General features: G+C 47.7%; 1 protein-coding gene across 1 annotated transcript; it reads right to left on the bottom strand.

Annotated features, from left to right (window-relative positions):
• Positions 1 to 4,415: 4,415 nt before the first annotated feature.
• On the bottom strand, positions 4,416 to 7,273 carry PTF1A (pancreas associated transcription factor 1a). Its single transcript, XM_053410029.1, has 2 exons — positions 6,381 to 7,273; positions 4,416 to 4,987 (listed from the first exon to the last, which is right to left on the bottom strand). The coding sequence occupies exons 1-2, from the start codon at positions 7,054 to 7,056 to the stop codon at positions 4,785 to 4,787; spliced, it is 879 nt and encodes a 292-aa protein (XP_053266004.1). The 5' UTR covers positions 7,057 to 7,273; the 3' UTR covers positions 4,416 to 4,784.
• Between the last annotated feature and the right edge of the window lie 8,672 nt (positions 7,274 to 15,945).

A 15,945-nucleotide genomic window follows, 5' to 3' on the forward strand; every position in this document is an offset into this window, starting at 1 on the left:
TGCCACTGCAAAAGAGACCTTAATGAAAATGGGATGAGTTCATGCCTAGCCGAGGTTTCACACCCCATATATTATAGGGGCCTTAATCCTAATATTGGCGGATTAGAAGGCCTGGGAATCCCAAGGGAGCAGGTTCTCAAGTCTCCCTGCAACCCTGCCTTCGCTTGCAGGAGGAGAGACACTTCCTTTCCCATACCTTTTCCCCAAAGAGATTGATGCTTCGAGGTTTTTAATGGTCTCTCTGCGCCTGCTTTGTGTACGACGAAATGGCCTTTTCAGTGGGATTTAAGGGGCATCACGAATGCTGTTGGCCTCAAGGGCGAGGACAACTTGGCTGACAAGAAGCAGGAAAAGTTCAGGAGATAACTTAAAAAAAAATGCCTGCAGCTTTTGTGCCTGCTTTGGGTATTTAGAAATAACAAAATAAATAAATAACCCGAGGCTGCGCCTTCGCACACTGGGGAGGGGAGGGGCGTGCAAAGAGCACCGCGAGGCCAGTCCCGGAGCAGTCAGGGTTTGGTCTGGGTTTTTCATAGGCAACATAATGACCAGCATCGTTTTCATAATTCCCATCATCAACCCCCCCCCCCATTTGACTGGCAGGCAACTTTGAAAGGACTATTTCTAGTTGTAGATCAGGTATCGTGTGGTCAACCAGATCACAATAATCTTGCTGGAAAACCTGCAACTGGATTATTTTGAAAGCTGGTTCTGTTTTCTCTCCACCCACCCTGCTTCAGCAACGATAAATAAATGCTGCTTACTTCCGATCAGGCAGCTGAGCGGTGTGTGTGTGAGAGAGAGAGAGTGTGAATGCATAATTTATTTGAATACAAACCCACCAACCCAAGGGGAGGGGGCACATCTATGAATATTGTTATTGTTTGGGGGGGCGAAGAGGGGAGGCTGATTTCAAAGGCTTGAATTGCTGTCAGTCATGCGAGCCCACACGCTGGTTCCTTCCAGTGCCAAGCAATATTTTCCACGGCCCCCCCCAACCACCCACTGCTACGGCTCTTCCATATCTTGATAGTTTTCTGCTGCAACTTCCAAGCCAGTAGGGCTTGTGGTGGGAGTTGGGAGGGGTTATTTGGGAAGCAGACGGGGTCTGAAATGAAAGTTATGCAATAATAATAATAATAATAATAATAATAATAATAATAATAATAATAATAATGGCAGCAAAATTGCTGCAACTGGGCTGAATGGATTTATGAGCGAACGCCCAAGAACCTGTCAGCCTCTTTGAAGCCGGCCTTTTAAAGGGACTTGCCAAGTCAAGACGGGAGACTGACAAGATAGAGACCCTGGTGTTTTCCCCGCGCAGGCCGGCTCTTCCGCTTGATCTGCACCATACTAAAGGAGGGTGATGAGGCATTGAATGACAAAAACCACACACACAAGTGGCACGGCCGAAGAAAAGGTGCCCCTTAACAATGCGTGTAGTGTTTGAATTGTGCAGTGCCACAGCAGCACATCCAATCGAGTACACACACACACACACACACACACACACACACACACACACACACAGCCAACGGGACCGGCCCTTCCCTAACTCAGATCCACGACTATGCTGCAGTCCGACGACCATTTGACTTTCTAATGAGTGTAATGCGATTACATGCCTCCTGGAAGCGTTTGTGCCAAGGCGACTTTCTGTGTTTAATGAGGACCTAATACAGGGCAAAATCGAATTAGAACTTGGGCTGCTTGCCGCCCTCCTTCTCTCGCCCGCGCTGCAAGAGCCTCGCTGCATTTCTCCAGCTTGTCCTCGTTTCTTCCTCTTCTCCTTTTGCACGGATTGCGGGATGGGGGGAGCAGACTGCGTGGGGAGGGGGGGCTTTGGCCCCATCTGATGTGGCCCAGTGGGGCTCGCGGGGGGTAACTGCTCTTGGAAGGGATCCACGAGGCTGGCCTATCTAGGTTAATGCAATTAGGCCAGGCGATCATCTTGCTCCCCCTAACCCCAAGTTACCGGAGTGGCGGGGGGGGGGGCGATTATCCACCCGGGACTCCGCGCGGTTCCCATCCGCTCGGCTGAGCAGCGCAGCCCGGGGCAGCTCGCAAAGGCTCCCGGCTCAAGCTGCAGGCCTGGGCTGGGCATCTGGGATCTTCTCCCCGGGGGGATCCATCCTGCCCACCCACCCGGCCCGCCAGGCTTCGCAAGCGGCGGGTACCACGGGAAAATCAGCACCTGCGGCCGGGGCAGCAGCAGCCCAGCGCGGCCAGAAGTCTCTCTCTCTCTCTCTCTCTCTCTCTCTCTCTCTCTCTCTCTCTCTCTCTCACACACACACACACACACACACACACACACACACACCCCAGGCACACATGAACTCCCTCCGCGCCAAGGTCCCACTCCTACAGGTGCAGAGAGGGGGGCTGCCCTGGTCTAACATCTCCTGGGCTCCGATCCTCTTTTCTTTTTTATTTCTTCTCCAATAAATAATAAAAAAGACCTTTTAAGGTGTTTGAGGGCTGCCGCTCAACACAGGGCTTCTTGTCAAACAAGCCACTTCTTCCTGGCCAGGGCAGCACCATCATTCCCCGTTTTCACAGAATCATAGAATGGCAGAGCTGGAAGGGATCCCGAGGGTCATCTAGTCCAACCCCCCGCAATGCAGGAATCTCAGTTAAAGCAGCTGTCCAACCTCTGCTTAGGAACCTCCAAGGAAGGCCTGAGAACGTTATGCCCTGAAGTTGCTTCTCCGGGCAAGAGGTTTGCATCCCATCTCTTCCTCCATCTCTGCATACGCTGCCCTGCTGCTTGGGGTAAAATGCTTATTTAGGGTTATTTCCCGTCTGTTGATGTTCATTGCTCTGAATCGTGTTTTCGGTATTTTAAGAGGCACACTAATCTCGCCTCCATCTGGCGTTAAATCACGTTTATCCCTATTTTACAGATGAAAAACTGAGGCTGAAAGTAAACTGTGCTGCTGCTGCAAGCATTGTTATTGCTAATAATGATGATGATGATGGACTTAAATCAAAACTTCTTTTGAAAATTGGTGCATTTTAATTAATTAATCAAAGACGTGCATAGTACAGAATCTTAATGAAGGTATTCCTTAATTAACATGCCCTTTCAAAGGACAGTTACTTTTTAGAAGGAAATGATCCCCCACAAAAGGAATAATCTCTTGCAATAAGAACTTTTTTAAAAAAATTCAATACCCATCAGTATTGTGGGGGAAAAAAGGATTTGAATGCATCCTCCCCATTGCAGCTGACACAGCTAGAAAGGTTCTGCAGCCTCTATGCTGTTCAAGAGGTCTGTGTCTTTCCTTGCTCTCAGTCTCATAGATCCATTGATGGGGAAGCGATTTGCGGTACAGCCTCACTTATCTACAGATTCAAACCTTTGCCTTTATTATTAAGAACAGAAGTGGTGCTGATAATACCAAGGCTGTAAGTTCGACCCCCCTATGGGGCAACTGCATATTCCTGCATTGCAGGGGGTTGAACTAGATGATCCTCAGGGTCCCTTCTAACTCTATGATTCTATGATTCTAAGAAGAGCCACTGGATCTGGCCAGTGACCCATCCAGGCCAGAATCCTGTTCTCACAGCGGCCAACCTTACTCACCATGCCCCGTTAGTGCTTTTTAGCTCACTTCTTCCTAGTGCTATTTGTCCCAAATAGCATCCAATATATAGAGGCCCCATCCGCACTACATATTTAAAGCAGTATCATGCCACTTTAAAAAGTCATAGAATCCTGGGAACTGTAGTTTGTTAAAGGTGCTGTGAGTTGATAGAAGATCCTCGTTCCCCATCATAGAGCTTTTTATACATATATACATCTATATTGGTCCCAAGAGATATTTCTCATCTCACCTGGCCAAGGCCGTTTATGAACTCATTTGAAATTAATGGTTCAGTAAAACTCATTAAAAATTATAACCAGGACTTTCTGCTGTCATAAGAAAACAAATCTATAGGAAAAGTATCACGCTAGAGAATAAAAATGTAAGACTGAAACACTAAAATTAATGTTACCCATTCTCTCCATGGTCTGTATATGTCTCCAAACTTTTTTTGAGTTCAACATTCACTCAAGAGGGCTTTGTGTGTCAGAGGGAGAGCCAGACCCATGGAAATTTTGTAGGTGAAGCTTTTGCCAGGAAAGTTTGCAACACGAGTGTAATCCTATCCAGATGAGTCACTCTACTCTAGAATAAACTGGGATTAGGATTTTGCATCATAGATGTGGCCAGAAAACTACTCATAGTAAATGCAGGATAAGTCTCTTATTGCTAAATGCATAGGTACAGACCAATTCCCATCTCAAAGCAACTTCTCTTGGGATCAAGGTAGTTTTGTCCAGTTTAAGGTTATAGCTGAACACTGATGCCATCATACACACATACACCACCCACTCATGCACACACCCCTCCAAATAAAATCACCTCCAGATTTAATCAAAGTTTATTAATAATAAAATATAACTGGCATATTCGACAAATCGTAATAAATTATGTTCACATTTTCTGGGATGTATGTTTCCTTTTCCAACAAAGAATTGTGCCCAAAAGGTGCTGGTGGATAAATCTCAAATTCATTGCATATTTTTAAATTAGCATAAATTATATAAATTATACATTCAAAAGGACAGTTCTATTCCTGTAACTCTAAACAGTAATAAATAGATAAATAAAAAAAAGTTGATTGCCATTAGAATACCTTTCTGTAAAGTACCTTTGAAAAATAAACGCCTTTAAGTACAAATGTACATTGGTAATAAAGATTATTGATATTTACAACCCAGTAACTTTCACATTTCATGCTACAAAGTCAAAGGGGGGTTCATTTTCTATGTTGTTTAGGGAAGGCTTGCTGTTTAATTTCCTAGGGTCTTCAGGGGTCCACACTTTAGCAGTCCTAATAATGTTTTGTTCCTTCAGCTGTTTCTCGTCAGTCCAGGAGAGAGAATGCCCAGCCAAAGGAGGAAGCCCATAATCCGGGTCGCTTGGAGAAGGTGATCCTGGAGGAAAAGAGAGGAAGAGAGGTGAATCACAATCGCAATATTCTCACCGAATACAGGGAAGAATCAACACCTGCGCCAAAGCGCCCCGTTTTCTCTCTAGGCTATTGTAGCGCAGGACAGCAGCAGGTGCTCTGGCTAACCTTGGCGTTCAACGCCTGTTGCACGCAGCGGCAACGCACACCGCCATGCGGTTATCTATCTATCTATCTATCTATCTATCTATCTATCTATCTATCTATCTATCTATCTATCATCTATCTATCTATCTATCTATCTATCATCTATCTATCTATCTATCTATCATCTATCTATCTATCTCTATCTATCTCTATCTATCTCTATCTATCTATCTATCTATCTATCATCTATCTATCGAGAGAACTCTTAATATCTGCATCCCAATTCCCCCCAAAAAAGTATTCTCTCCACCCGGACTGCTCCTGAGTGCTTGGAGGAAAACACCGACTAGGAAGCGCATTCCTTTAGAGTGCGGAAGGGGTTAGAAGAAACTTTTAGCATAGCACGTAGGAGTCTCCCTTGAACCTGCCAGATTTCTAAATCTTTTCCTAACCACAATGAGGCGCCTTGTATTCGCGCAAAAGGCGCATATGCCTGTGCTACTCCGTAGGACGAGCCCTCCTGAAGCTAGGGCGCGCACATGAATCCGTGCACTCGCTTGGCCGCGCGTGTGGGGTGTGTGGGTGGGTGGGTGGGTGGGTGTGTGTGGGGGGGAGAGAGGGAGAGAGAGAGAGAGAGAGAGAGAGAGAGAGAGAGAGAGAGAGAGAGAGAGAGAGATATGCCTAGTCGTGGCGGCGATTCCTTTCCAACCTCTAGTTGTCTAGACCTGAAGAGTTTGCGGGTGCGGACGAGAGGAGCGCACTTGAGAAACAGCGAGCGCCTGCTGTCTCCCCGAGCGTGCGCTCCTTCCTCTTTACCTTTCCGGGACTGCTTGCATTTGCGTCTGTGTACAACAAATGTGCCCGGGTACGTGCGGGTGAGAATTTCTGTGCGCGCGTCTGCGGGTCTCCCCGCGTGTGAAAACGCCAACTCTAAAAGTCCGAGAGTGGGTGCTGTTGTTGGGTATGTTTGCGTGCCAGGGTTGGCTCGTGCGCCCATGGGAGGGAGGAAAAACGTGTGGCAGAGTGTGAGAGGAGCTTAAGGGGGAGTTTTCAGGGGTGGGTGATGCCATCGGGTACATGTCTTCCGGGGGGAGAAAGCGAGGCAAACACGAGCGCAGCGCTAGAACTAGACTGCGAGGGCGCCTGCGCCTTGAGGCGCGCTCCGGAGCGGCTTTCCGAGAGAGCCACCTTAGCGCAGGAAGCGCCTTCCTTCCCCGGCCAGCGCGCGCGCCTCTCTCGGGGGCCGGTCGGAGGGCGGCGCCCGCACTTACTTGTCCCGCGGTGGCAGATGATGACCTTCTTGGGCTGGCAGGGGCTTTGGGTGCCGGCGCCGCGCAAGGGCAGGTCGGACTGGACCAGCTCGCTGAGGAAGTTGATGTAGCCGATGGCGAGGCGCAGCGTGTCCACCTTGGAGAGGCGCTTCTCGTAGGGCAGCGTGGGGATGTGCGAGCGCAGCCCCTCGAAGGCGTCGTTGATGGACTGCATCCGCCGCCGCTCGCGCACGTTGGCCGCCTGACGCAGCTGCTGCAGCTCGGCCTCGGAGCGCACCCGGCGCCGGCGCCTCGCCGCGGCAGCCGCGCTCAGCGCCTTCAGGCCCGCCCGGGGCGACGCCGCGCTGCCGCAGCACTCGGCCCCGAAGCTGCTCGACGACGGCGACGACGGCGGCGAGAAGGACGACGAGAAGCTGCCCGCCGCCCCCTCGCAGCAGAAGGCGCCCTCCGGCTGACCCCCGGGCCCGGCGCCCACGCAGGCCCCTCCGTCGTCGCCGGCGCGGTAGCAGGCCTGGAACTGAGGCGACAGGAAGTCCACGTCGGCCTCCAGCAGCTCGTCGCCTTCCAGGGGGTCGCGGGACGACTGGTCGGTGAAGAAGTCCTCGTCGTCGAAGTAAGGCGCTGAGGTAAAAGAGTCCAACCCCGCGGGAAAGTGCTCCAGCAACACCGCCTCCATGGCGGGCTTCTTTCCCGCCTGGCGGGACACTGTCCAGCAGCGAGCAGGACGAGGCCAGGCGCCGCCGCCGCCTCCTTCTCCTTCTCCTCAGCCCCCCGCCTCGGGCTCCTGCGGCGCCTCGACTTGCCGCGACTCCTGCCTCGGGCTTTCGCGCGCGCTCTCTCCCCAGAGGGAGGCTGCGGACTTACACGAGCTGAGGGCTGGCACGCGAGGATTCTTATAACTACAACCGCAGGCGCGTGCCATTAACCGACAGCGACAGCCAATCGGAGCTCGGCCAGGCGGAGGTGGAGGGGGGCAGTGGAGGGACCCCGCGGTAAAGGAGGAGGAGGAGGAGGAGGGGGTCGCGCACACCTAGACGGCTCCTGGACAGGAGGCGGGGCCGGCGGGGGAGGAGGCCGGCGCGCGCGCTCTCTCCTGCCACTCTCCAGTTAGCGCTGCCTGCTGCCCGTCGCCGTCTCTTTTGCGCAGCGGATGGTCCAATGGGGCGCTGGTTTGTGGGAGCTACAGGTGCACGTCCGCCGCGCCGCGGGGAAGGCCACGGGACTGGCAGGCAGCGCGGTGCCATTGTGCCTCTGCTGTTGGAAGGCCGCAAGGAAAACGCTCAGCAAAAAGCCAACGCACTTGGCTAGCCCACCTTCTTTGCCAATGAGCCCAACCAACAACGCCCCCTTGCCTCTCCGAAAGCAGGATCCTGCCCGTGGTGTCTTTATTAGCCGGTAGAAGCCAGACGACTTTGCGCCGCAAGCGCGCAAATGAACACCAGGAAACCTTTGGGAATGTCATTAACGTGGGCGCAGAACACCAGTCCCTTAAACCTAGACGCTGTGAACTCCGATCTGGAGCATTACACCAGGGGGAAAATCCTGACCATTCAGAGAATGGTTTGTTTTTTTAAAATGTCAATGTTGCTTTATTTGAATTAGTTTCTACTTAACCATGCGGTCACACTCATAAGAAAAGGAGGTTAAGAGGGAGGCCTCCCCTTTCACTTTGTGAAACTGGAAAGTCTCGCCCACTTTGCTGACTGTGAGTGTGGATCCACCAAGAGTGGTTACTGCGAGTCAGTAATCCGGGGTAAAAGATTACAGATGCCTGCGTTCGGGCTGCAAAGTAAGAGCAAGTGAAATTAGTGGGGAGTAGTTGAAGATGCGCAGGTGTCTACTCAGAAAGAACCCCGTTGGGGCCAAGGGGATTTTCTACCCACCGTAAATCAAACAACAAACGAGAATAGAGGAATGAAGCCGGTGACCGAGAGTTAGGGCAGAGGGAGCGAGGAGTGAAACTGCGCAAGAAATGAGCTTTAGGTTGAGATATGGGACAGGGCATTTCCCAAGCAATGAGGCTGAGTTTCCAGGTCTATCGCCATAACTGCCTCCTCGATGATTTAATACAGAATGAATTTCTTCTGGTTTTGCACTGGCCTGCAATTTTGGACAATATCCAATTACTCAGCTGAAAACAGAGATCAAAGAACAGGAGGCATACTTTTCAAAACGAGTTTCCTCCCGTTATTGTTGTTGTTGTTGTTTTACAAAATGTAAATATTTCACTATGTACACTCCATCACATCTCTCCACGCCTATTTATTTGTTTGTCTGTTTGCTAACCTATCTTTCTCCCCAAGGGAGCCCGGGGTGGCAAATAGCATTAGAAATGAGACAAACATTTAAAAACTATTTTAAACCTTTTAAAAAATGTTAATAACATGGGAAACATACACTCACACAGTTAATAGTTTCAAGGCTGCCAGAAACAGCATCTCCCAGCTGCCACATGCCAGGGTGAACAGACACGTTTTAAAGTTATTAGTTAGCATAAGAAGAGTCCTGCTGGATCCTTAGTCCAGCATCCTGTTCTCACAATGGCCAACCGGAAGCCTAAAGGGGAAACCCCCAAGCAGGACTTGAGCGCAATAGCACTTTCCCTCTCTGCGGTTTGGAGCTACGGGTTTTGGGAAGCATTCTGTCTCGCACTCTGGAGGCAGATCACAGCCATCGTGACTAGTAGCTACCGAGAGCCTACCTACTCCGCCATGAATTTGTCTAATCTCTAGGCAAAAGAGACAGGGAAGTTGCGGGCATCCGGATGCTTTGGACTCCAACTCCCATCATTCCTCATCATTTGCAATGGTGGACGGGGCTGATGGGAGTTGGAGTCCAACAAAAAAAAAACATTGGAGGGCCACAGCTTGCCCATCCCTGCTCCAGGACAACTTGCACTCTTTAGTTCTGCCCGCCCTCCAAACACACCACGAGCACCAGGGAGGGCGTTTTCCAGCCCTTGCGCTCCTGTCCCTACTGGGTAATAGCGGCTGCTATAGTATTGGGGTTGGTAGCCATCTGGGACTATCTACTGCGCTTGGCAAAGGATTTGATGGTGGTGGTGGCGGCGGCGACATGTCTTGACAACGAGGTAGTAGGAGAGTAACTAATCCGCCTGAAGTGACTTTGTGCAAGCACCTCTGCACCCACGGCACGCACAGATCTATATAGTTCTATGCGCATTGGAGAGAGGTCAGTAAAGCTGAAGCACGATTTTGCCTGCCCTTTAACAAGAACAACCGAAGCGTGGGTTGATTGGCTTGCATTGTGAGCGTTTTCATGACACCCGAAGTTAAGGACATCTTTCCCCTAATACATCAGACCAAATTACATCAGCTCCTTGTGATTGGGTGTTTATCGATTTTTAAACATATCGGATTTTTACTCTCCCCACCCTTTGTCATCTGCCTTCTACTCCTCTTAAATTCAAACCCTAAGTTGCAGCGATCGTTTCCTAGCTTCTCCGCCCCCCTCCCGGCTGATGAAAGACTTGGGGATTCTGAACCTGGCCAAAATGTCATCTTACGGAGCAATGTTTTCTGCCCTTAAAGCTGTGCAATGTCTCCCACTCTAACCTTAAACACAGTTAGCGCGGAAATAGAGAAGCACGCAGGTGTCTGCATACAGCCTCTGTTGCTGAAGAGTAAGTCCTTTCTCTCTCAGATTGGTAAAGAGCTACCTCGTGTCGTGAGAACCGTCGGGGCGATCGCTGTGCTGCGAGAGCGCAAGACAAATTGCGCCTGATAATATTAAGTCTGTTTTGGATTCTGAGTAATACTACACTGAGCCTTTTCCCCATTTTTGCTGAATTTTGTAGGATCTCCGAGTGTTAGTGTTTAGAATAGGGGCTCCAGGGGCATTACTGCTGGAGGTAGATCACGCGCGCGCGCGCACACTTTACGGGAAGCGCCTTTTGCACAGTGCAGAAATACAGATAAGAGGCAGCGCTTCTCTCGGTCCATGCAGTGCAAAGCTAAGGGCAGAAGGGTAATGAATGACCAGACTTCAAAGCCTTTCACAAACCGCGATAACACGGGGGGAAAACTCCGGAGAATAGACCGGCATGGCAGCGAACAAAGGCTTAATTCTTGGAACGTCCTGGATCTTGCACTAATCCATTCGAAAAAGAGGAGAGGAAATAAAAAACATGGTAAGGGTGAAAGCGTTCGTGGATTGATCAGCGCTTTGAATCGATTCGTTCATTCATCACAGATTATCAGTGTGAACTGCAATTGGAGCTGCTCCCGTGGTTTATACGTTTAGTGAAGAATGCATGTACGCCCTTCGATGGGGACAATCCTTTTAAGATTACTCACCAAGTCACAAGTTGCCTTCTGTCTCCACCCACCCCCGGACCCCCGCAGTGTCTAGCTTGGCTTACTCTCTCCAGCTACCTACTTTGCATGTACAGAAAGGTAGCCGTGTTGGTCTGCCATAGTCAAAACAAAAAAATTTTTTTCCTTCCAGTAGCACCTTAAAGACCAACTAAGTTAGTTCTTGGTATAAGCTTTCGTGTGCATGCACACTTCTTCAGATACATGTGTATCTGAAGAAGTGTGTATCTGAAGAAGTGTGCATGCATACGAAAGCTCATACCAAGAACTAACTTAGTTGGTCTTTAAGGTGCTACTGGAAGGAACAATTTTTTTTTACTTTGCATGTGTTACCTTGACCTTTTGGAACACTTACATTTAGTGTGGCTAATTTGTATGGGGCTCTCAAACCAGCCTAGAGGCTTTCTCTGCCCTAGAGGTAGTTGCCCTTAATCCCAGCAGTGGAGATAAATTTGTGGCTCCTCAGTGTTGTGATGGGTCTAACCACTGGATAACATGGGGAAAAAAATATCACAAAGCATGTGCGCAATGAAATGGACTTGGATCTTGGAGACCTGAGTTCATGCCCACTGCTGCTATTTGTGTGTTCCTGGGCAAGTGTTTTTTTCCAGATGCAAGTTCCCATCTTTAAAAGTAGAATGATAACTAGTTGTCCCTGTGCTGGTGAGCCACACTATAAAAATAGTCAAGCACATTATAAATGAAATATGCTCATATACATGTAATGAATTGTAGCATAAACACTTCCAGAATGCACACAACCTCCCTCATGCAATCCTGTTCCTCCTTTGTCTTTCTAACTGGCAGGCAGTAAGGTTTGGAGTCAGGGATGGGGAACCTGTACAGATTTTATTGGACTACAACTCCCACAATCCCTGGCTATTGGCCATGCTAGTTGGGGCTGACAGCAGTTGGAATCCAGCAACCTCAGGAGGATCGCAGGTGTCTGGCCTCTTCAGCAGCCGCAGCATTTGTAGCTGGAATTAATCAGGGCCCTGCCCTCCCAGGCTACGTGGGGAAAGGCCTGCAAGGCAGGGAGCAGAATTCACAGCCAAGATGGAGTTAGAGAATACCAGAGAGAAACAGAAAATTATTCAATCCAGCTCCAAGCTGGAGCTATCTGCAGGAAGAACCCTTTAAATCTAGCCATGATTCCATTTCTGGCACTTCTTCACTGTGCTACGGGCCCTGGTAGACTCTAATGAAGAGGAGACATTGGTTACCTCTCATATCCCACAGCTCCAAATGATGGGCAGTGCAACCATATCTCCATCTATTCAGAAGTAAACCCAATGGTGTTGAATGGAACTTATTCCCAATTAGGTGTGCCTTAATGTTGCAATCCTATGCACAATGCATGTGAGTAAACTCAAATGAATTTAATGGGGCTTACTTCTTATCAAGTAGTGTGTGGGATTGGGCTGCATATGCCTAATCTTACACCTGGACTTGGGTCTCTCACTGTAGAGATTAGCCTACAGTCAAGATAGCATTTCCATCTAAAGAAAGAGTGGATAGATGATGCACACAGATCCACACATACTCAGCTCTGATACTGTATTATTATATTCAGGATAATGGGTTGTTCTTCTCCTGTTTGGCTCAATTTTGCCTGCAGCTGAATCAGTTTCATAAATAGTAGCAAAGCTACAGAAAGGGTGGGGTGCAGCACTTAGGTATTAGCTATGTTATAAGTGACTCCCTAATGTGCATCAGGTCATTCACTTTAAAATACAGTAAGCCAGCCCTGCTGCATTTGAAGGCCCCTCAATTTTGCAGTGTGGGATCCTAGACTTTTGCTCACTCTGAGCACCACTGGGACAAGGACCAGCCCAGGATATCTTGCTGCATTACCGTAAATTAGAGTGTCCTGCCCTCCTTCAAGTACAGCCAAGTTATTTTAGCATCTGGGGCAACAATTTCCCCAAGTGCCTCTCCCCCTTTGTGGCACCGAAAAAAGAACAACACCACACTAAATAACTAACCATTTTGCTTTCAGTGACACCCAAAACCAGCTGCCTCAATTTGTCTCTTGGTAGAGTGGGCCCTGACTGGGATGGAGGAAGAGAGTCTTGTGATAGCCAATCGGTGTTTTGCCACCATGCACCAGACTCTTTTCTCTGCAGTACAATTCTTTGTATCAAAGATGTTGTCACATAACTGTTTCACAACCTACCCCAAGGGCTTATACATTACATTGATTTAATATGTCTTCCCACCCTCCTTGCCAGGGTAAGGTATTTTAGGTTTGCCCTCAGAATGGATAATTTGGTACACAGGAACATAGGCAGTTTCCTTATGCTGAGTCAAACCATTGGTCTACCTAGCTCAGCACTGTCTACACTGACTGGCAGCTCCTCCTTCCCAGTTCTACTTGGACACACCAGGGAATCGAACCTGGGACCCTTTGCAAATGTAGCAGCTGCTCTAGTAGCTACCAAAGCCCTCCTAGAAGTGGAATCTATTGAACACAATCTATTGTCTTCAGTGTGATTTACTCCCAGATAAGTATGAAATTGTAGCCTAAATCTGAGGATAGGATCCTTGTTCGTGAACCCCGTTGTATGATTAAGGGAGGCTGCAACCATATACAGTGGTACTTCAGGTTAAGTACTTAATTCGTTCCGGAGGTCCGTACTTAACCTGAAACTGTTCTTAACCTGAAGCACCACTTTAGCTAATGGGGCCTCCTGCTGCACCGCCGGAGCACGATTTCTGTTCTCATCCTGAAGCAAAGTTCTTAACCTGAAGCACTACTTCTGGGTTAGCGGAGTCTGTAACCTGAAGCGTATGTAACCTGAAGCGTATGTAACCTGAGGTACCACTGTACTCTTGGGTTTAAGCCCCAATGATTTTTTTAGGACATAGGAAATATATGCAATGTGGTATACGTATTACCTGGAAATAAAATCTATTGAACTCAATGGGGCTTGTGAGTTGGCAGGTATACTATTGCATTCTCAGTAAATTCTTTCCAGACTAACAGCACAATCCTACACATCTGCTGAGAAGCAATTAGACTTCCTATGCACTTACCTGGGAATATATGCATTTGAATTCAATGGAAGTTACTTTTGAGCAGACATGCATAGGATTGCATAGTAAGATATTTTGTGTTCAGTGCAACTCACCCTGTGTACTAGGACAATCAAGTAATGCTCTGTCTTTGAAAATATAAAAGAGGACAGTCATTGGAATCCTGCCTCTAGCACTGGAACTTGCTAGTAGGGCAAAGAGCAGAAGTAGACAACCCACCTAAATATGGAAGTCTTTACAGTAGCAAAGCTGAGGTAAATTTTAAATGGCACACTAGGTCTAGATCAGTAGGTGTGATTACCAAGGGTTGGACAGTGTATTATTTCCACCTATGCAAAGTACTGTCATTAGGAGGCAAAGCAAAATATTCCTCTAGTAGTTCATTGGTGAGGAAATTGTGGCCCTCCTGATGTTGCTAAGCCTTAAGTCTTCAGAGCCGAATACAGAATGGAAAACCTGGGGAAATAAGTGATTCCTTAAAAAAACACTTTATCTTTTAAAATCCATTATTTTTAATTATTTGTAATATTAATACAAAAATGCATATAGAAGGTTCAATATTGCTTTCCTTTCATACGCAAGATGAGGCCCTCTTCTAAGATTATGCATTTGCAATCTATACAGGTGCAAAATAAAGTAAAGTATGCACTTTCTTTAGAAGTTTCATGTTTGCTAGTCAATCAAGTAAAATGCATCAGATCAACAAATTAGCTACAGTCCTATACCAAGTTACATGAGAGTAATTCCTACGTAACAAGGAAATGGGAACTTCTGATTAGACATGTGTACAGTATGAAATTTATGATCAGGTGACAATAATAAAATGTCTAAGTAAGATTAAACATCTGGAAAGGGTCACAGTTTTAGGAAAGCATGAGTGTTCAGATTCCAGGTAATACAAGACAGACTACTGGCATCAGGGTCAGAAATTTGATTATCTCCTACATTTGAGGGATGACTTTGTAGTTATAATTTTCTACCTGTATGGGGTGGACCTACATCAATTAAGCTTTTATTTACATTGGAGGAAAATCTCAAAATGCTGCACAATGGGACTATGAAACAGTAGGTGACTCAACTTAATGAACCAGGGATAACTGTATACGTATTGTCCGGAAAAAAGCAGGGCATGGTAGAGGTGTATACATTTATGCAATATTGTCGAGAAAGTGGATAGAGGGAGGTTCTATAATGCTGGAACATAGACTCATTCAGGAGATTTAGCAAAAGATCTGAGATAGAAAAAAAAAGAAAGCATAAGAGCATGAGACAAGTCCTGCTGGATCATACTATAGGCCTATCCAGACTAGCATCCTGTTTCCCAGAGGGACCTAACCTCTATGAGAAGCCCACAAGCAGGCTTGAGTTTCCCAGAAACTGGTATTCAGTGTCATACTTCCTCCAATACAGGAGCTAATATACAGCGGTCATGATTAGTAGTCATTAATAGCTTTTTCCTCCATGAACTTGTGTAATCCCCTTTTAAAGCCATCCAAGGTCACCAGATTCCATAGTCTGCCAATGCAGAGTGTAAAGAACTACTTCCTTTGTCTGTCCCTGGATCATCCAACATTCAGCTTTATTGGATAACCCCAGGTTTCAGTATTATGAGATATATAGATATTCCTCCATCCACTTTCTCCAAGGCAGCATTTCTTAACTCAGTACACATTTTATAGAATTAACTGCACACTGTGGTAACAATCACTTGCTTAGGTGGCTTTTAAAGGAGATTAATGGAAGACAGATCAATCAGTTGCAGATACGATGACTAAATGTGGCCTTCAGACTCAAAAGGCACTCTGCCACTGAACACCAGTTGGTGGCAGAAAACTAGTTGCTGGGGGAAGTTCTTTTGCTTTCATTGCCATATCTACTTCTGAGCGTCCCAGAGGCATCTTTATACTCAGACCACTGATCCATCTAGCTCAGTTTTGTCTACACTGACTGGCAGCAGTTCTTCAGGATGTCATACAGGAGTCTCTGCCAGACCTACCTGAAAATGCCAAGGACTGAACCTGGGACCTTCTGCAGTTGCTCTACCACTGAGCTACAGCTGGCCTCTGTATGCAACAGAGATGATGTATACTAGATGGACCTTTGGTTTGACCCAGCAAGGGCTTTCTCATGGTCTTCTGACTCAGTGGGAGTAAGGCACACTGGTCCCTGTGGGACTTCTGTGTAGGCAGCTGTAG

This window comes from Podarcis raffonei, chromosome 12 (assembly GCF_027172205.1).
Source record: "Podarcis raffonei isolate rPodRaf1 chromosome 12, rPodRaf1.pri, whole genome shotgun sequence".
Classification (NCBI taxonomy): Eukaryota; Metazoa; Chordata; class Lepidosauria; order Squamata; family Lacertidae; genus Podarcis; species Podarcis raffonei.

Bases quoted from the DNA above. Each gene is read 5' to 3' on its own strand.
- PTF1A (XM_053410029.1), bottom strand. From the start codon at position 7,056: ATGGAGGCGGTGTTGCTGGAGCACTTTCCCGCGGGGTTGGACTCTTTT. The intron at 4,988-6,380 runs GTAAGTGCGGGC...CTTTTCCTCCAG, and splicing joins CATCTGCCACCGCGGGACAA to GATCACCTTCTCCAAGCGAC.